Source organism: Macrotis lagotis, chromosome 1 (genome assembly GCF_037893015.1).
Source record: "Macrotis lagotis isolate mMagLag1 chromosome 1, bilby.v1.9.chrom.fasta, whole genome shotgun sequence".
NCBI lineage: Eukaryota > Metazoa > Chordata > Mammalia > Peramelemorphia > Peramelidae > Macrotis > Macrotis lagotis.
The window spans coordinates 565,449,751-565,472,082 of record NC_133658.1 but is presented as its reverse complement, the minus strand read 5'-3'; the positions used below and the strand labels follow the sequence as shown (position 1 = coordinate 565,472,082).

The window sequence follows — 22,332 nt, the reverse complement described above, 5'->3', positions numbered from 1 at the left end:
ATCGCTCACTCAATCATCCTTGAGGATCAGTAGGTAAGCTAGCATTTCTATTATACATTAGGGTTTGCAAATGTTTTTAATAAATATTATCTCATTTTATTTTCACAACCACCCTAAAAGGTAGATACTATTATTGGCCTCATTTCATAACTGAGGAAGCTGAGAGGCTACATGATTTATCCAGGATCACAATGTGTGAGATTAGCCTTGAGCTCAGGTTTTCACTGTGCTACCTAGCAGTCTAACAAGTAGTGAAACCCTTGTACAGAAAAGGAAACGAAGGTACAGGTGAGGATTGCTCATGACCTGAACAAAGCAAGAGTTAAATTGGATCCCTGCAAAATCCTGCTGAAATACTAGTGACATATCAATACTATATTATAATCATTTACAACATGAGGACTCACATCACATTTTTTTTCTTCAGTTCCTCTGTTCATAAGAAAAATATCACTCACACATAAACCAAATCTCATTGGCAATCTCCTCTGAGACATGGAAAGAGAAAGGATAATAGCCCTTTCAGGTTCAGCTTGAATGGCAATCAAACAGATCTGAGCTTCTCAGATGACATCCAAATGGAAATGTAGATTGAAGAAAAAATATAAGATACTTCTTTTTTAGGACCAAGAGAAAATCCATATTTTTATTTCAGATTTTTCTTTTAATTTGAAAACATGGGTTTTGCTTAAAGGCTCTTAGAAAAAGGGGGTCACACAATTTTCTCTAGTCAGTCAACTAAGCACTTTCCCATCTATCAACTTCCCCCCAAAACCCACAAAGACAAAACATTAATTCAGGTGGAAGTATTTATATACCTATGTTTGTACAAAATGCAAGGGCTGTTTTGCCAAGCACTTTTAAGGGATTACCCTGTTTCCAGTGGTGAGGTGAAGCTTCTCAGACTTTTCTATAACTAAGGATATTGGAATATTCATGAGATTCTGCTATATCATTTTCTTGTTTATAATCTTGTCTGATAGTCATTGGTGTGGCTTCTATTTGGAGACACCTATCAAGAGAGTTGGGTCTCAATTCATTCTGTCTAGAGGGACTTCTTCCCATGAAGCTGTTGTTTACTGCATTGATCCTGAAGAGTTTTCTCTGAAAAAGAAATCCCAACCCTGTACTAAATATGTGGAAGATCTGTACCCCAATTTTTAATTACTCCTCAGTTTACATAGTTATGGATCCTCAATTTTTCTTTTTTTTCTTCAAAATTACTTTCTTATTTCTCTTTCCTCTTTTCTCTCTTTTCTCTATTTCAGAAGAAACAGGAGATACAGGAGATTTTTCTATTTCTTCCTCTTTTGTCTCTCCATCTCTTTCCTATTTCTTCTTTCTCCTATCTCTTTTCTCTCCACTCCTTCCTTTTTCTCCTTTATCCCTGTTTTTTTTATTTCCCTATTTCACTTTTCTTTTCTCTTCACTTCTGTCTTCCCCCTATCTCTTCTTCCTTTTCCTCTCACTCTCTCTTTGCCTCTTTTTTCTTTCTTTCTCTGTATCTCTCATCTCTCTCTTTAACTCCATCGTTTCTATCATCTCTCTCTTCTCTATTTCTTCTCTTCCTTTCTTGTCTATCCCTCTCCTTCCTGTTTTTGTTCCCTCATTTCTTTTTTCACCCTCTGTCTTCTCTCTTTTCTATTATGTACATATATATGTATATAATACATTATGCATACACATACACACAATGTTCACAGGTGATTTATAGCTAAGGGACTATTGAAGGGGGGGGGGGGGTTATCACAAACAACGATGTCAGAGAAAAAACTCCTGAAGGACTTCCTGAAGCACATCTTCCAACACTGTGACCCAGCTGTGGCATAAACAACAAATGAAATGAAACAACCTAGTGTGTAGCCATATGGTGATATGGTGCAATGGCCATAGTCCTGGATTTGGAGATATGATATGACTTTACTTCCTGATTGCTTCTTACTTAATATATGACCTTGGGTAATTGGATTCAATTCAACAAGCATTGTTAAATACTTGATACAAAGTCAGATAAAAACAGCCCCTCCTTTAAGGAAATGATATCTCAATCAGTTAGTTGTCCTTACTCCAGGCTTCAGGTTTCTGTCCATCAGATAAAAGAGTCAAACTAGAGGATTTCTTCTCAGGTCCTTTCAGACTCCAAAATCAATTAGCCAAGGTGCCTCCCAATCCTAAATCTTGATAGAAAATTTGTTTATACCTTATGGGAAGGCAGTAGGAGTCTGGTGCTGATCACAAATCTCAGAAGGCAGAGTTGGAATCACTAACAGGCTCTAAAACAATCTACCACAATTAACAATAAATCAACACGTGCTCTTTGAATGGGCACTCTTACTATGATTTGCCCTTTACCATCATTCTCACACTCAGAGAGTTTGTTGCATTATCTTCTACTACAAAACAATAGAGTGTAGGTCCAATGGATCAAATTTTTGGTCCTTTCAACAAGTTGTCCACAAAACCCCCAAGGGTAGCCAGGATTAGATAAAAATGTATTTGTGAAATGTTTAACAATTTAAAAAAAAAACAACTATGGCAAATAATATTAATAGGTGAGTATCTAATTAAATATGCAGAGGCAGCTAAGTGATTCATTTGATAGGGTGGATACAGCTGGACCTGGAGTCATGAAGTCCTGAGTTCAAATTCTGATTCAAACACTTACCAGCTGTGTAACCCTGGGCATGTCATTTAAATTGTTTGTGTTAATCCTCTAGAGAAGAAAATGGTAAACCACTTAAGTATCTTTGCCAAGATAGCCTTAAGGATAGCATTTGCTTGCTATGGTCCACAGGGTCAAAAAGTCAAACATGCTGAACAAATAAATGTCCAATTTTTCTATTTGAGTTTGAGGCCCCTCTCTGCCACCATGAGAGAGGTGTGCCATTTTGTTAAGTTATCTTAATAAAAACCATTTTAATCACTCTGAACTAAATATTCTCAAGTCATTTATAACAATTTGGTGGTTTATCTCGAGATACTAATGTAAATCTCTTTTCCTGGTATTTTCCAGGAAGAACATAAGAAAATAATGCATGCAAATTGCATGATTTCAAGCCCACTTTCTTGCTATTCTTTACTGGGGGAAATATCTCAGAGATTCCTGGGAAGATTGGCCCAGGTTTGGAGCCAAGAGTGATTAAAATGTCTGGGAGTAGAACTGAGGTAAAGGGGCAATTTTCAGGGTGGCATAGATGCCCAGAACCACCCTGGACTGGTTGAGAAGTCCTCCATGTGGGCGAGCTATCCCAAAAGAGAAACCAGAGGATGATAGGGTGCTCCAAAGGAGGGGAATTTGGGTTCCCTCTCCAGGAATATCCTCAAAAGGGGGAAGGTTGCCTCCAGACTTGGGGGGCAAGGGAGCCACATGGCTGCTAGCTGGAAGCCAAGGAAGCAGGAAGGAAGGAAGCCAAGCTGAATGGATCCTGTGCTGTTCCTGCAGGAGTGTGTGTGTTTGTTCTATGAGTTTGAGACAACCAGTGTGAGTGATAAACAGCAAATGACTGTCTCCCATTCCACCATTATAAATGAATTCTTTGGAAACATTTTTGGTGATTCTAGATTCAGGTACTGGTCAATCCTGCAAGTGATTTCAAGAGCTGTCCTTGTCATAAATATTATTAAAAATGTCCTTATGAATTGTACTGATGCTATGATTAAATGTAATATGTTCTTTAGCATGTCATTTTAATACCAATTTAATCAGTCATGAGCATTTGGGGGGGGGAATATTGCACTGATTTAACTTACAGTATTTGTTAATTTGGGTGATCTTTCTTCAGGCAGCGTGGCTAGCAACATTGTGCAGTATTGAATCAGGAGATGTGGATTTGAATACTGTCACTAAGTGAGCAAGTCACTCTTTCTGAGCATCAGTTTTCTCATTTATAAAATGGAAACAATAATGGAATCATAGTATCTACCTCACAGGGTTGTTATAAGAAAACTGATTTATAAACCCTAAAATATAATATAGTTGTGACTCTAAAACTATGCTAAGACTTGTGGGACATTCTGTATATTTGAAATAGATTGTCCTCCATTATTTAGCCAATACCTGTTTTAGAAATGGTAATTCCAAGACTGGGTTTAGCTGAAAATTAACAGACTTTAAGATTTAAAATCATGAGGGTAAAAGGTGAAGTCCATCATAAGTAATCACAGTACTACTGTGAAGAATAGACTCTAGCTTAAAATAAACAAACCTTCTAACCAAAGGTGCTCATTAAATATTAAAAGATACACATTCAGTTTTTACAACTTTTGTGAATAAACATTTCCCTCTAGCTTCCTTAGAACTCCTGGTTTCACAAGGGAAAAATCAAAAAGGAGACAAGCTTCACAAGATTCAGTGGTAGCAGGTCTAAGGAGGAAAAACCATCCAGAATTGATGATGATGATGATGATGTTTGTCCTTCACTCTCAAAGAAGACTATGATACTAGGGAGATGATGCCATGACAAGCACATGAATTGGATTTGAGTGAGGGGGACTGTGCTAAGTCACCAGTCTCACATTCTCCTTCAGAGTCATCTGGACCCACTGGCCATATATGAATCAGGATGACTGGAGATGACCTTGGATGCGAGGTAGGATTAAGGACACACAGCTAGTTAAGTTTCAAGTGTCTGAAGCTGAATTCAAACTCCCATTTTCCTGACTTCAAAGCCAATGCTCTATCCACTGAGTCTCCCTGCTATAATACTGGAAAGATGACAGATGTACAAAATGGTGTTTCTGGAGGACACTTGGGGAGAGGAGAAAGACAGCAAAGCTGGAACTGACTTCTTAAATATTTTAAAGTAAAGGTGGAAGCTCACTGCTTCCTAGCTAATCTTTGATTTGATTAGTATTATTTTTTTTAAGGTTTTTGCAAGGCAAACAGGGTTAAGTGGGTTGCCCAAGGCCACATGGCTAGATAATTATTAAGTGTCTGAGGCCGGATTTGAACCCAGGTACTCCTGACTTCAGGGCCAGTGCTCTATCCACTACACCACCTAGCTGCCCCTCATCTTTAGTTATTAACCTTAAAGCCCTACTTCTAGTTCTAACCTCTGAAGTATGACAGGATAATTCTCTTCTTTGTAAGAGCCATCTAAAACATTTGCAAAGGGGTGGCTAGGTGGTGCAGTGGATAGAGCACGGGCCCTGGAGTCAGGAGTACCTGAGCTCAAATCCGGCCTCAGACACTTAATAATTACCTAGCCGTGTGGCCTTGGGCAAGCCACTTAACTCCGTTTGCCTTGCAAAAACCTTAAAAAAAAATAAAACACTTGCAGATAACTATCAGTTTCCTCTCCATTCTTTGAAAAATCTTTTTTTTTTATGTCCTCAAAAGGAATTAGTTAAGGTAAGTCCATGACTTCCATGGACGTTGTTGAAACTCACCTTTTGGCCTCTTGAACATAGGGATGCCCTTTCCATAATTTCAGACCAATCCATGAAATGTGCCAAGGTTCAGCATGATTTCCCTCCTTGAAATGGAAACATCTCAAAAATATAGCTCTAGGCTTATCCCTCCCAGAATTATGGTCCATGAATCAGGTACATTTACCTTGACACCCAAGATCACCATTATGATGACTGTTGCAACAATGATTACTACCACTGAGACCATGATTCCAAAAGAGTTCCTTGAATGGTAGCTGTCTGATGTTTCTGCTGCTGAAAGAAGGCAAAAAGTCATGAGTTGGCAGTCATAAAGAAATGTATCATGGTACCCCACTGCACCATTACCCTACAAGTTCATGGGAAAAATCATGGAAAGTAACACCAAGGGCACCTCCCTTGACATCTACAGGAGCCAGAATCTTTAAGTTAGTTTAGGAAGCCAACATGGGCTTTAATTATGTGAAATTTGAGGGAGGATAGTATTCTTACTGGCAAGAATTAAACTTCAGTGATTCCCTATTACCTTTAAAATTAAATACAAGATTCTTTGGCATTTAAAGTGCTTCAAAATCTTGTCCCTTCTTACCTTGACAGTCTACTTTCACTTTGCATATATTCTATCATCCAACCATACAGGCCTATTTGCTGTTCTTTACATGAAACTATACCATGTCTTTTACTAGATGTTACCTATAGCTGGAATTTTCTGGGATAGTAAATATTCAGTATTTACTGTATTATCTTTGGATTCCTTGAATACTGGATTCAAATGTCCCTTTCTTCTGTAAAACTTTCACAGTCTTCTCCTAGACCCCAGCAGCTTAAAGGCTCTAAGATTACTTTCTACTCAGAATGTACATTTTAGGTTCCTGTTTATATGTATATTGTCTACTTCATTAAAATATAAACTGCTTGAGGGAAGGGACTGTTCTTTGCTTATCTTTGTATCTCTAGTGCTTTGCACAGTTCCTGACATATATAAGTGCTTAATAAAGGCTTTTCCTTTCATCCTTTATTTGTTTTTAAAATCACTTTTGTTGTGAACTTAACAATCATAAGCAAAATGCAAACAATTTGATATTCAAACAACCAGAGGATTTCATACCTACAAAACAAGAATTAGGCAGGAGAAAATATTAACTTTTAAGGATCACTTAATTTGAAAATCTCTTGAACATTCTGAATTGAATTATAGTGCTCTTTATTTGAAGAAAATAATTTAGGAGGAGATTCATGTTACAAATGTTACCTAAATAGCCATGAACACTGCAATACACAAGTTGAATGTGGAGAAAAATTGGGGATGCAAACCATGATCATGTAAAAGATGAGTTTCTGAGTAAAATGTATTATAAGAATTCTGCAAATAGGGCAACCAAGTCTTCTTGAAGGTAGAAAAGATACAATCCAAGATATTATCCAGGGGCCTGAAAGTTTCTGACCATCAGATTGAAAAAAATGTGTTATGAGATAATGAATTTTCACCCGGAGGGCCAAGACCATGCATTTCTTTCAGAAATGGAAAATAAACTGGGAAACCCATTAGACAAAGCATTAGAAAAGAGACTATAGAGTCAGATGATCTTTTAGGATTAAATTAATGATGGGGGAAATGAGATGACCTCAGAGAAAGACAGTTTTAAAATCAATCTATAGGATTCATTCTAAGTAAAAACTCAGACAGACCATCTGACCCAGAGGTGGGAAAAGCTTATATTTTAATTCACAGATTACTCCAAAGTTCATATATTATTTCAGATAGTTCACAAATTACTACATAAAGTTCACAGGTGACCTCAAACAGTTCACAGGGTAAATTCTTTGGAGAGGCAGCAAGATAGGGGACTATACTTTAAAGACTGGCCAGTTAAGAAAAGTTGATGCTAAAGTGCTTAAGGGAAAAGAGGAAAGGAAAGGAAACAGCCCTGAGGCGTGACTGGGCTTAGACCCACTTGGATCCTCATAGGGGAGGGTGTTGGCTGAACTTTTTTAGAGAGCTTGCCCACCTCCTGTACAAGGAAAAGTCAAGAGAAGGGGATTAATCATCCACCTGGATCTTCCTGGAGTCAAGTATCTACCTTGGAAGGCTAAGAGTCAGGAAAGTAAAGGGGAAGGAGTTCAGCCCACTCTATTATCTTGGTAAATTTACATTTGAGAGGAAGATTACACTGAACAATGGAGAGGGAGTCAGAGGTCTAAGTAAAATATCAGACAAGCATAGATAATAGTTCCTTAATATAAAAAAGCTAGATAAATATCTCTCCTTCAAATGGTGATGGGAAGGAGTCACTGAGTAGTGATACATGTTTATCAAAACATCTTCTACTACTACTATAATTGTATCATACCTTAGGGAAGTTCAGTGTAACCATCCCAAGAACATATAAAAAAGATTCCCTCTGTCAAGGAAATTTGCATACTAATGGAAAAAGACAGTATATAAGGAGGACCTGGGAAGGAGAATAGTAGATAGTGTAATGAACCCATATGGATGGTTCATGAGATGGTAGCATCTTACCATTGAGGAGGGAGGGTTTCAGGGAAGAGAAATCTTCAGGGTGAGAAGGCTGCTTGATAAGGAGTGAAGTCTGGAGAATGAAAAGTAGAACTAAGAGCTAGAATATGGTCTAGACTCATCATGAAATGGGGGTCAGACCAGGGATTCAACAATGAGGAGAAAAATTTCAACTTTAGATTTTTTGTATTTTTGACCATTTTTCAGTTGGGTACAACTCTTCAAGATCTTTTTGGGAGCTTTCTTGGTAAAGATACTGGAGTGGTTTGCCATTTTCTTCTCCAGCTCATTTTATAGATGAGGATGAGGCTAACAGGGTTAATTGAGTTGCCCAAGGTCACACAATGCTTATAAAGTAATGTTTGTTCTTCATTCTTGAAGAGACCATAACATCAGGAGACACGGTGATGCCAGACATGCACATGAACTGGATTTAAGCAAAAGGGTGCTGTGCTTAGTCATCAGCCTTACTTTCTACTTCAGAGTCATCAGAGTCCAGTGGCCAGATATGAATCAGGATGACTGGAGATGGCCCTGGATGTGAAAGAATCAGAGTTAAATGACTTGCCCAAAATCACACAGCTAATAAGTTTCAAATGTCTGAGGTTAGATTCACACTTCCTCCTGATTCTAAGTGCTCTATCCACTGCACCATCAGCTGCCCCTAACTGACCACTTCATAAATAAATGGTTCATTTTTCTATAGAATGTGATCCATTAGCTTTACAAATATCATATTTTTCACAGCACTAAATCTGATTACAGCTTATGGGCTCCTGGTATTGAAGTACAATATCAATGTTTGTGAAATTCTTGTATAGAAAGGGGTCCCTGACATCCTTCTGGGCCCAGAGAAATTCCTTAGAAATATAACGTTGGCTAGGTGCCTTTGGGTCCAAAAATAGTCTGATAGGACCCAAGGGGTCACAGATATACCATAAAATTGTCTAAAGATTTACGAAGCACCCTTGTTAGCCTAATTATCTTGCTTTATCTGTAAGATTCCTGCTTCCTCCCAGGACTGCTTCCCCCTTCCTCAGATGCGGCTGGAACCATAAGATAGTAAATTCCTGACTCCTTCTATCTCAGAAAATATGTTCAATCATTACACAAAGACCCTGACCCCTTCTCACCCCTATCTATATGGAACCCTATGTTTACATATGTATGTGTCAAAATAATATATCTAACTGCTGTCTTTGCTTTTCTGTAGCTTGCTCTCAGTACCCCCCACCCCCCAAACACTATAAAAACCCTATCCCCTGAACACTTAGGTACTGTCTGATTTGGGTACTCAATCCCCAAACAGTCCCCAGGAATAAAGATCTCCAATCTTATCAAATTCTGGTCTCTGTCTCACTCTTTGTTGTATATAGGTGGTGGTGAAGTCAAATCTAATAAAAGATTATACCTGGAAGATCTGATGTTAAAGACCACATAGTCTAATAGGTGTTCCAGGTTCCTAGGATTGTACAGGCAATGTGTCACTTCCTGAAAATGATGTCTTCATATCTCAAATATAGTTCTCCAATAGCCAGCTTGTGGGAGTAGATATGGTAGGACCCAAACAAATACAGACTATATAGCATAGACATGAGAGTATTGACTCCATGTAGTAATTCCATATTCACTAATCTGTATAAAGACATGTTTTTTCATATCCAAATAGGTTAACCTGTAAGAGATGAAGTAAGTTAATTCTTGATGTCCCATAATGGGGAGAGCTCTGTCTACTCCTCATACATACTGTAAAGTCTTGGAGTATCTCTATAGATTGGTAAGAGGCTCTGTCAAATCAGAAAACCCGGAAATGAAGTAGTGAGAGTTAGTGCAAAGGTCATATCTTCTGTAATGTATTTGCCAGTGGTCTTAATCATGTGTCCTAGAACTCTTTTTGGAGTTGGTACTTCTCCAACTCAGCAAGCATCCAGGATTATATAAATTCTTGGAAGATTGTTTAAATAACCTTGTCATTCTGAATAGAATCCAGAAAGTGAAAAAAGATATTGTCAAAGTAGATCCCTCCCTATTTCCAAGACCAGTAAGATTCCTTCATGGAAGTGAGTAAAATATATGAATTCTAAAAGGAAAAGTCCAGGTTATCAAAAACTTTAAATGTCAAACAGAAGAGTTTTGTGTTTTATTTTAAAAATTATCAGTAGCCACAGGCACTTACTGAGCAGCAGGGCAACATGGTTAATGCAATATCTAGAAAAATTTCCTTGAAAACTAATTGGATGAAGGATTAGAAAGGGAAGAACCTTGAGGCAGGAAAACATAAGACTATTGAAAGATTCAGGTGGTGATGAGAAATTGACATGGGGTTGTGACTGTCAGTCAATCAATAAACATTTTTTAAAGAGTCTAAGATATGCCAGTCACTGTGTTAAGCACTGGAGAGTAAAAGACAGGTCAAATCCTGCCCTCAAGGAACTTATAGTCTGATGGAAATGAAAAACTGGAGGCATTTAGTTAGTAGGAGGTTTTCTCCAGGCCTTTAGCCAAAAAGGGAATAGAAATGAGATCAAGTGAGGATTTTTGAAGGATGGGGAGAATTAGGCTTGCATATAGAAGCAGCAGGCAAAGAACTAGTAGAAAGAAAGCAATTAAAGATAAGAAAGGATATTGCTGTGGAGTAGATAGTGAGAAATAAAAGATAAGAGGGTATGATAGTGGGGACTCTACTGGAGAAGGAGAGAGTATCAGAATAGAGGGTTGGCTTTGGCAGAGGAGAGACACCTTTTCATCTAATACTGAAGTGAAGGAGATAATGGCAGAAGATGTCTCTATGTGAGATGAACAGGAGAAAGAGATAAGGGTACCTCTCAGTGAATAACCTTGATTTAGGGAGGGACCTTGATTTGGGGAGGGGGTGAAATAGAAGACAAGGATTGAGGGAGGAATTGTCCAGGAGAAGCTTAGGGAAAGATGAAAATATTTAAAATGGCTCTTATGGAGACTTGGATATTTAATGAACTAGGAAGGAATAGAATGTGTGTCTTACTGCAATGAAGGTCCAGTGGGGATTAAAGAACAGATATTTATATTCAACATAATCAGTACAATTCCATAATTTCCTCACTCAGCAGTTCATGAATAGGAGGAAAAAAGATAGGAGGTGGGAGTAATCCTGGTTTGGCTTGGTTTTAGGACAAGGGAACAACGAATTCAAGAACTGGGGACAGAGTTGAGTAGGAGTCAAGTTAGTTCAAAGGATGGATGTAATAGCGAGGAGCACAAGGAGGATAAAGAATTGGATCATGAGTCATAAGATACAGGAAAAGATGTGATAGTAAAAGGTTACAGTAAATAAAATAAAATAAAAAAAGAGTTTCAGGCTTTATGAATAAAGGCTTTATGAATAAGTGGAACATTTGTAGATGATTGCAAAATTATGGATAAGGCTATGTGTGTAACTGAGATAGAGTATAGGAACTGAATAGATTAAGGGAATGAGAAATTGCATATTTGAGGAAGTATCAATGCATATTGTAGTCTTCCAATTTGAAGACAGGAGATGGAGAAGAAAGAAAGATTGTAATATAGACACTAAATTTGTTAAGGAAGGAAGAAAAATGCCTTGAAAGACAATAGATAACAACCATCAAGATTCTAAATTTGATGAAAATTTTGGATTGAATGTGAGAGAAATGATTATTAATAATCAATTAATATCAGAGTATCCAGGATTTTTGCTTTTCCCTTATCTATTTCTTCATTCTCTACTAGGTCAAAATAGTGTCTGAAGGTCAGAACTAATAATGAGATTGAGTTAACATTCTACTCAGTGTTGGACAAGACTCCACCCAATTGAGACTTAAGTAATTTGGAAAGTGGTAGATTCCTTTATCTAGATTTCCAAGTCTCGGTGAGAGCCAGAACATGAAAGAGGTAAAAAAGGAAAAGATTTAAGATAAAATGAAGTTTTCAAAATATAGAATGGACATTGTAGAGGGTTCAGGGGCAGGAAGATTTAGGGTGAGAAATTGAGGGAGAGAGGTGGAATCATGGTTGAGAAAAATAAGTGTGAAGGAGTAATAAATTGACAGTAGGGAGAAAGGTTTGTACATTCTCAACTGAGGGTCTGGAATCACTAATCTGAGCCAAGTATAAGGAGATGAAAGAATGCTAACTATTGATAAAACAGCATACCTGTAGTTGAAGAGAGTTCTATTTTAAGAAACAAAATAAGACTGAAATCCTCCAACAAATTTCAGCTTCCTGGCAGATGTTTTTGTATCCTATGAGCCTACCTTACAGTAAGCAGGAGTCAGTGGAAGCATTTGAAATATGAGCACCCGGACAGAATGATGATGATGAAGATGTTTATCTTTCATTTTTTAAAAGAATATAATAACAGGGAGGTGATGCCATGACATGCACTTGAGTTGGATTTGAGTGAGGTGGATACTGAGTAAAGTCATCAGTCTCATTTTTTCCTCCAGAGTCATCTGGGTCCAGTGGTCAAATATGAATAAGGATGGCTGGGAAATAGCCTTGGATGCGAGGCAATCCAGGTTAAGTGACTTGCCCAAGGTCACATAGCTAGTAAGTGTCTGAGGGCAGATTTGAACTCGGGTCCTCCTGACTCCAAGGTCAGTGCCCTATCCACTGTATTACCTAGCTGACCAATACAGGAAGATCATCTCTTAGAGACAAAAGATCTAAGGGATATTGTTTTCAGAAAACAACCTGGCCCCCAGTCAATACACCATTTAAGTGGGAGGCAGGAAGTAATTATGAGAATACAGCACAGGAGAGGATCTTGTCCCATTGAGCAAAGTGTGAAGGACTTGAGGCTACAAAAGCCTTTACTAGAGAGTAACTGGGCCTTGAGCAGATGCCTTCCCAGAATCTCTCAATCTGCACCATGTACTTGACTATCTCTCCATTCCTTTTATCATGGAAACTTTTCCAGCCCTATTAAGAAAAGAATTCTTTGCCTGTAGTCCACAGGTCAATCAAAGTCATCCTTAGATAGACTTCAAAGATGGTTTTTAAAAAATACATCTTTAGTTTTGCTAACTTTTGCAAATCTCTGAATTTTTCTTTATACATTTGAAAACATTATTGCAGGAAGGGATCCACAGGCTTCACCAGAATAGCAAAGATGCAAATGAAACAAAAAAAAAAGGCTGAAATCCTCTGGATTAAGCAATAGGGAAAGGTTGTTAACTGTATTAGAGTAGAGAATATCCACAATGGCAAAATCATAGATCAAGACATCAAATCCAATAAGCATTTATTAAGCACCAGTACATACTCAAAAGAAACATGAAATGTCCAAATTTAAAGACACCTTCAAATGTTCATGTGAACTATTTGTGCTGGGCCTTCCAACTTCATTTTGATCTGATCAGTCACAATCAGATGCATTGTATCTTGACCCAACATAGTGATATCTCTTTGAACACGAAGGACAACTAACCATGCACTAGCTACTGAGAGTACAAAGAAAGACTGATAGCAATAACAATAATGATATTTGGCCTTGCCTCCAACTTTCAGTCATCTATAAATCTAATTTGCTTTTTAGATATATGATTAAATTATGTATCATTAGATATGTGACCCCACTGGAATAACTAATCCCTCTACTCATGTGGTTAGCAACTCTACCATGTCTTCCCTCCTGAATAATTCCCATCCACGTATTTCTATGAATCCCCCAAAGGAAAGACACTAAACACAGCAGAGGCTGAGGTCTGGTTCTTGAAGGAATCTATGTGGCCCTCTGCCTCTCCATCCATTATCTCTCATTCCCACTACCTTTGCGGATCAGCACGTACTTGATATTGGAGCATTTCCTAAGCACATCACTGGTAATATTCTATAGTCAACCTGCACTTACCAGATCTCTCTTAAGATAACATATGTTTGTGATCTTTATAAACCTTAAACTACCATACAAATAGCACAGAACTGGAATTTAGGAGATGTTTGTTCAACTTTTGACTTTACCAAATGTGATTCTATTTGTACAACTGCTTAGCACCTGTTTACTACATAGTAGGCACTATATAGATACTTCTTCCTTTCCCTCCCCCACCGTCATCCCTTACAACAAATTAACTGTGCACCCCCAAGAAAATCACTTCCTTTCTCTTGGTCATGGTTTTCTTGTCTGTAAAATAAAGGGAGTAGACTTAATGGTTTCCTGGTTTCTTTCTGGTTCTTTCAGCTTTAAGATTTATTCATGACTTTGCTTTAGAGTACCCTTTGGTGAGGGATAGGCAAGGGAAGATGAAGAGAATGCTCTATCTACATGAAATAATGATCATTAAGTTGTCTTACATTCTCATTCAGTAAGGATAGTTCATTGCCTTACCTGAATCTCCTGGAAGGCTTAGTTCTGTGACTTCCAGGAAAATGTTTCCTCTGTAAATACCATCTGGAAAGGTGTGAAAATCACAATGGTATTCTCCTGTGTCATTGGTAGTTAAGGACAGAAGAGTGATGCTATGCCCCAGAGCCAAGTTCATATTTCTGAAGAGTGGATAAATAAAAGATCCATAAAAAAGATTCAAGAGTAGTAAGAAGATGGTCATTCTTCTTCCAGGTGACCTGTGTGACTTTAGCTGAAGTATATAATAAGAAACACTGCAAAGTAGCTGAGGTGCCTTCAACTGCAGACATTTTCTCAACAGTTAAAATTCTTCCAGTCACTGTCCCTGAAGGAGTAAAGAAAGGATAATAGTTCCTCTAAGGGCCTAGAGGATCAATACTTACCTTATATAACAAGCATTCCAATTTCCTGTTGAAATTTAACTCAAACAAGAATGGAAGTGAGAAAAGGGGCTGGAAGGATTGGGGTGGAAATCACAATTGTAAAAGAAATAGAGAAAATAAAGAGACACTATTATGTACAGCTACATGCTAACAAAACTGAGACTATTCAAGAAATGGAAGAAAGAGGAGTCAAAGGTCACAGGGAATCTACTTCCTTAATATCCTTTCAAAAGAACAATTGAAATGAAAAGGAAAAGGAACTGGACTCACAAAAACCCTGAGATAAAATTGGTTTTCATAAAAGGGATAATCAAAGAAATGAGCAAACAAAAGAAAAGTTCCAACATGAGGAATAAATATCATAGATTAAAAGAAACTGAAACCAATATGCCAGAAGGAAAAAATAATGAATTAACACCCCAGAAACAAAGCTGGAATGATTGCAAGACATATTAATGTGGAAAATAAAAACACAGAAGGAAATAGAGGAAGAAATGAAAATAGTAAAAATTAACACAAGATGAAATAAAAATCAAGACAAGATGATGATGAATTTTAACAGCTTGGAAATATCGATGGAGAATATGAAAGAAAAAAATGAATTTACTGTGACAAATAACTTACTTGGGGAAAGAATGATTTTAAAGGGGGGGGGAGGAGATAAAGAAAACAGCAGAAAAGAAAAAGAAAAAAATACCCAAATGGTAAAATATTTAAAAACTTTACAAAGGTGATAAATCAGTAGAACAGAGTTTGGAAAGTTATCAGATTACCCCCTGCATGGGTAGAAATAAATAATCTGACTAGTATATTTCAGAAACTAAATACTTGAAGAAATACTGGGGAAATGGGCCATTTTCATGTTGACAGAATTTACAGACTACTCATAAGAACAATTCACAGATCCAGCTCACTCAGACACATTATAATCAAACTTCACAACTGCAATGAAAAGGAAAGAATTTTTTCATGCAGACAAGAGGAATATCAGTACATATCAAAATATGTCCTTTTAAATTATACAAGATGTATTTGTTCAAGGTAAGCAATAACTAAATGAGCTAAAATAAGTTATACAGAAAATTAATGGAAATTATCCGCAAACCAGTCACCAAACCAAGCTATTTTTGAAGGAACAATTTTGAAGAAAGAAAATTTAAGGATACGTAGGAATTTTAAGACTATATGGTGATTTAAGTTAGCCTTATTATTTGAGTGGAGATTTGGGCTGGGGAGGGAGATGGTGTCGAATTTAAAATTGTTTTGAGCTGGAAGCATCAGGGTGGTACAGTGGATAAAGCTCTGGACCTGGAATCAGAAAGACCTGAGTTCAAATTTTGATCTCAGATGCTTACTAACTGTGTGACCTTGGGAAAGTTATTTAACCTCTGTTTGCTTCAGTCTCCTTATCTGTAAAATGGGGGGAAAAATCATAGCTTCTACCTCACAGGGGATCAAGTGAGATAATATTTGTCATTTTAAGCACCAGTATCTGGTACATAATATATTCTAAATTGATGTTATTCTTTTCCTCATTTCCTACTCCTCTCCCCCTAAACTAAATATCCAAGAGTTACCTAATGAACTAAAAGGTTAAGTGATTTACCCAGGGTCACAGGCAGTAGGTTTCAGTGGCAGAACTTGAACCCAGGTCTCTCTAACAACTATCTTTTTGATAAGCAGAAACACCAAGTCAAAATTTAAAAGGGACAAAATCTTTTACAAAAGCCTTATTTTACATCATAGAATCCAACTTATTAAGAGAAAACTAAAATTATATTTTTTTCTCTTTCCAAGTCTACCTGGAAGTAACATTTGCTTTGGTTTTCTTTCTTTATAAATAGCTATTGCCAATGTGTTCACAGTTCTGATTTTACTAACTTTGCTTTCCATCATTTCCTATGGATGTTTCCATGTTTCCTTGTCTTCACATTTATCTTTTTGTATGTGTTGTAGAGAAAATTGTAGACACAAATACTTTCTTCCAACAATGTGTCTCCACTGAACACATGAAAATCATACAAGATTTCTTGACAAATGCAAAAAAGGGATTACTTTGATTGATGACATTTTTAATATCAAGTGATGCATAAAAACAGTTGTATGCCCACCCATAGCATTTGATAGTGTGATGGAGGATGTCTAAGACAGTCCAAATGAAAGAAAAATTCCCTATAGATGGCAGAATCATCAAGATGCTCATGTTTGTGGATGATGTTGTGCTGATTGTTTCAAATCCTAAAACATTGCAGAACTTCCTAAATGAAATTCACAATTATTCCAAAGACTTCATCCTGGCTACATAGGAATAACCAAGTAAATAAGACCTTCCAGTTATCTAGACTATGATTTGCAGTTGGCTGATCCGTTACTACATGTATCTGGGACAGACACCAAAACTGAAAATGATTTTGAACCAAAATTGAATTGAATGAAAACAGTAAAATAGATTACACAATGACCCAAACTTCTCAATGGTTTTGCACTGGTTTGAAAAATAATAATAAAGATGGCAAATTATATAATTTGACAATAAAGTATATCAGTTGAATGAAAAATATATTTTTAAAGTAAAAGCATCCTTATGAATAGTAGGAAAAAAGGATGATAAATTGAACAAAAAAATTATTAAAAACCTTGAAGGATGCAGTTTGCTCAGCCATTAAAAAAAAAGAAATGGAAAAAGGAGACATGGAAAAATCTATAAGTATAGATAGGCATAAACAAAATAGTAAAAGAAAAACTTTGATGAAAAATATACATAAACAAGAAATTCAAGCCAAAAATAATAAAAGCTCAGGCAAAGGTGGAGATAGAAACACATTTTTTTCTCTTAAGTTAGATTTTTATACTGCTGTGTGATAAGGACTTTATGTAGGATAACCTGACCTAATGACACAAAATAAGTTTTTAAATGTAACATAAAGAAAATAAGTTATGATTTTCATTTAAAATGTGCATTCTGATTAATGCAGAAGAGAAAGGAAACAAAATGTAACCATTTTTAAAGAACTTAGTCATTTTTAAGTGACAATTTTATTCAAAGAAAGTGGGAAAGGAAAGCATCTGACAAGCTAAAAAGCAAAAATCCTATCACATAAAAAGGGAATAAGCCTTGGAAATATGGATATTTATTTCATATGTTAAATAGATTTAATAGAAATTCTTACCAAAAAATGAATGGAATTAGCACTGAAACAATATCAAAAACAAAAATGTAAGAGGGAAATGCCAGGAGAGGATTAAAAATGAACATTTATAACAATAAATGCTAATGGTTTGAATTGCATAATACAATGGAAAGAATGCTAGATTTGGAATCAAGGAACCTTGAAGGATTGACCCTTTCACTTCAGACCTATTTGACCTAGAAAAGTCATTTCATTTATCAAGGCTTCTCTTTGATATTCTCTAAAATGAGTGGTTACAGCATATGACCTGTGAAGTCCCTTCCAATTATGGATTAATTATTTTATGACTTCTTGAGGTTTTTAAAAATTCAATCTTGGGGCGGCTAGGTGGCTCAGTGGATAAAGCACTGGCCCTGGAGTCAGGAGTACCTGGGTTCAAATCCAGTCTCAAACATTTAATAATTACCTAGCTGTGTGGCCTTGGGCAAGCCACTTAACCCTATTTGCCTTGCAAAAACCAAAAAAAAATTCAATCTTATTTTATTTCCAGGCCCATATTTTCTTTCTGCACTTTATGTCCTGCCCCACTTGAGAAAACAAGAAAAACAAAATCCATTAAAATGTATATATTCAAGTTCCCTCCTCAGTCTTGTCAATATATAAATATGTATGTGTATGTATGTATTTGTGCCTCAGATTGCACTGATGCAGAAGACATAGATTGACTTGGAAAAGATTATTATATAGTTGCTTCTGTGCTTTGATTGATCTGAGATCTCAGAGAAGTGGATACTCCTTCCAAAATTCCAACCCATCCACTCCTTCCCATCCTGTGCTACTCTTGTCAGGATACCTCCACTGGGGTTTCTCATGCTAGAACCCTTCCTCTAGAATCCTTAACATTGTGAGCCTAGAGATAGAGTCCTTGGTCTATGCATGTAGCCCTTACAATCTGACCAATAGACCTCTTCCAGGCAAACATCTGCTTGAAGACATCCTTCAAACCACTTCTGTTTAATTCTTCATTAGCAATGTATTGCAGCTTGCTCTTTCCCATCATGCCTCTCTCCATTGCCCTCCAGGTAACCCTCAATTTTAATTCTTCAGAGACTATGGTATTGCATGATTGGTAGCAATTTTTAAAAAAATAAGAGTGACAGTAATGATAACACCTAAGGTTGAATTCTACCCAGACATCAAAAGAGAGACAGACAAGGGTATTAGACAATAGTGAAAGGAAGAATAAATAATGAATATATAACAATTTCTAACTTATATGCTCCAAACAATTCAACAGTTAAATTCATAAAAGAAAGGTTACCGTAATAGAAGAATTCTACAACAATATAATAATAGTCAGGGACTTCATCAGTCAATTGTCAGAATGACATATAGCAAAAAGATTGACATTGAGGAAATGGAAGGTCTGACAGGCTTGTTAAGTGTTAAGAAGCTAGAAATAACAGGTATATGGAGATAATTAAATGGTAGAAGCAGGGAATACACATGCTTATTGAGTATACATTGAACTCCAACAAAATTTGATTATGTACTTGTTCGTAGTTAAATAGTATAGCTGCAAAGGGGTGGTGGCACAGTGGATAGAGCACCAGCCCTGGAGTCAGGAGTACCTGAGTTCAAATCTGACCTCAGACACTTAATAATTACCTAGCTGTGTGGCCTTGGGCAAGTCACTTAACCCTACTGCCTTGCAAAAACCTAAAAAAAAAAGTATAGCTGCAAGAGCAGTAAATCTGGAATTAAAGTTTAGATTTGAATCTTGACTCTACTGCTCATTTTGTAAGTGACCTTAAGAAAGTTGCTTAGTCTACCTGGGTCTCAGTTTCCTAATTTGTAAAATAAAACAGATTACATAGTCTCTAAGATCCCTTCTAAATTTAGAATCCTATGATGTATGACCACCTTATGACCTATTTTTTGTTGATGATGTTTAGTTGTTTCAGGTGTGTCTAATTCTTCATGGCCCCTTTTTGGGGCTTTCTTGGCAAAGATACTGGAGGGATTTGCCATTTCCTTCTCCATGTCATTTTGCAGATGAGGAAACTGAAGCAAATGGGGTTAAGTGATTGCCCAGGACCAGATCTGAAATCAGGTCTTCCTGATTCAAGGCCTGACACTGTACCCACAAGCTGCTGTATCTTATGACCTAGACCTTTGATAAATTCAAAAAAGGCAAAAATTATACATGCTGTATTTTCATACCATAAAGCAATAAAATTTAAAAATAAGCATCTTGAGTAACAGATATAAAATTTCATGGAAATTTTTGAGAAATATTTTCTTTCTTTTTTATTGTTTTTAACAAATTTTCCTCTAATCTCGCTTTCCTCCCTCCACCCCCTCCCCAAAAGACAGTCTGATAGTCTTTACATTGTTTCCATGCTATGCATTGATCAAAATTGAATTTGTTGAGAAAACAATCAAATCCTTGAGGAAAAAAATAAAATATAAGAGATAGCAAAATTACATAATAAGATACATTTGTTTTTTTTTTTTAATTAAAGATAATAGTGTTTGGTCTTTGTTCAAACTCCACAATTCCCTCTTTGGATACAGATGGTATTCTCCATTGCAGATAGCCCAAAATTGTCCCTGATTGTTGCACTGATGAAATGAGCAAGTCCATCAAGATTGATCATCAACCACGGTTTCATGGAAATTTAAAAAAATTATTAAATATTAATTGGATTATTGAAAACACAAGAAAAAGATAATGGGTATTCAACAATAGCAATAATACCACATATCAAGACCTATGGGATGTATCAATGCTGTTTATAGAGTAAGTTTGTAGCTTTAAATGCTAGTACTAATAAAAGAGAAAAAGAAAAATTATAATTATATGAACTATCTGAACTTAAAAATCCTAGAAAAAAGAAAAATAACCCCCAAAGAAGCTATAAAAAGAAACAAAATGTTAAAAGCAGAAATAAATAGAATAAAAAGTGTAAACCTAATACTCCAAAAACATTGTAGTGACATTATCAGAGGTTCCTTCCATTAGTACAAGCCCAACCATGCCATCTCATTGTATTATTCTTTTTTTTTTTTTGCAAGGCAATGGGGTTAAGTGGCTTGCCCAAGGCCACACAGCTAGGTAATTATTAAGTTCCTGAGGCCAGATTTGAACCTAGGTACTCCTGACTCCAGGGCTGGTGCTCTATCCACTGTACCACCTACCCGCCCCAATAAAATTTATTTTTAAAAAAGAATAACATGGTCCCGCTAGGTGGCGTAGTGGATAAAGCACCAGCCTTGGAGTCAGGAGTACCTGGGTTCAAACCTGGCCTTAAACACTTAATAATTACCTAGCTGTGTGGCCTTGGGCAAGCCACTTAACCCCATTTGCCTTGCAAAAAAAAACCCCTAAAAAAAAAAATATATATATATATATATATTTTTTTTTTGTTCCCCAAATTACACATAAAAACAATTTTTCAACATTTGGTTTTGTGCGTTTTTTTTTTTTAAGTTTTGAATTTCAAATTCTATTGTCCTGGAGTGGCTACTTGCACAGTGGATAGAGCACCTGCCCTGGAGTCAGGAGTACCTGAGTTCAAATTCAGCCATTTAATTGCCTAGCTGTGTGGCCTTGGGCAAGCTACTTAACCCCATTGCCTTGCAAAAAACCTTAAAAAAAAACATGCTAATCGAATTCTATTGTTCTGAGACAGTAAGCAATCAGATATGTGAAATTTATGTAAAAATTTCCATATTAGTTGTTTTTGAATTAAAGAAAAAAGAATGAAAGGAAAAAAAGTGAAAAAATACCATGCTTCAGTCTGTTTTCATACAATATCAATTCTTTCTTTGGAGGCAGAAAGCATTCTTCATCATTGGTTCTGTAGGATTGTCTTGGATTATTATATTGCTAAGTCATTTACAGTTCTTCACTGAACAATATTACTGTGTACAACATTCTCCTTGTTCTGTTCACTTCACTTTGCAACAGTTCATATAAGTCTTTCCAGGTTTTTCTGAAATCATGCTGTTTGTCATTTCTTAAAACACAATAACATTCCATTTCAATCATATACCACAAATTGTTTAGCCATTCCTCAATAGATGGATATCTTTTCTATTTCCAATTCTTAACCACTATAAAAAGAACTATTATAAATATTTTTGTACAAATAGGTCCTCTCCCCCTTTTTAATGTCTTTGGGCAAGAGACCTAGTATTATTGGATTAAAGGGTATGTACAGTTTAAAAGCCCTTTAGTCATAGTTACAAATTGCTCTTCAGATTGATTGAATCAGCTTACAATTCCATCAACAGGGTATTAGTGTCCTGGTTTTCCCTTATCCTCTCCAACATCCATCATCTTCCTATTTTTTTTGTCATATTAGCCAATCTGATAGGTGTGAGGTATCTCTCAGATTTTCCCTTATCAGGGGACTGGAGTACAAGTTCTCTTCACTTTGAGACTGGATCTGTTTTCTCTACTCCATAGTGCCTCTCAGCTTTGATATACAGATAAAAAAACATACTCTGGAGAAAGGATGCATCTTTTAACATTACAATTACTAGAAATTAAGCATCCTG

The 22,332-nt window shown here is 36.4% G+C and overlaps 1 protein-coding gene across 1 annotated transcript; it reads right to left on the bottom strand.

Moving 5' to 3' along the window:
- Positions 1–868: 868 nt before the first annotated feature.
- Positions 869–18,823, bottom strand: TIGIT (T cell immunoreceptor with Ig and ITIM domains). The gene is given in 6 exon segments (XM_074211288.1): positions 869–907; positions 910–1,104; positions 5,555–5,664; positions 14,235–14,424; positions 14,426–14,577; positions 18,724–18,823. Coding segments are annotated over 6 exon segments (786 nt in total).
- Between the last annotated feature and the right edge of the window lie 3,509 nt (positions 18,824–22,332).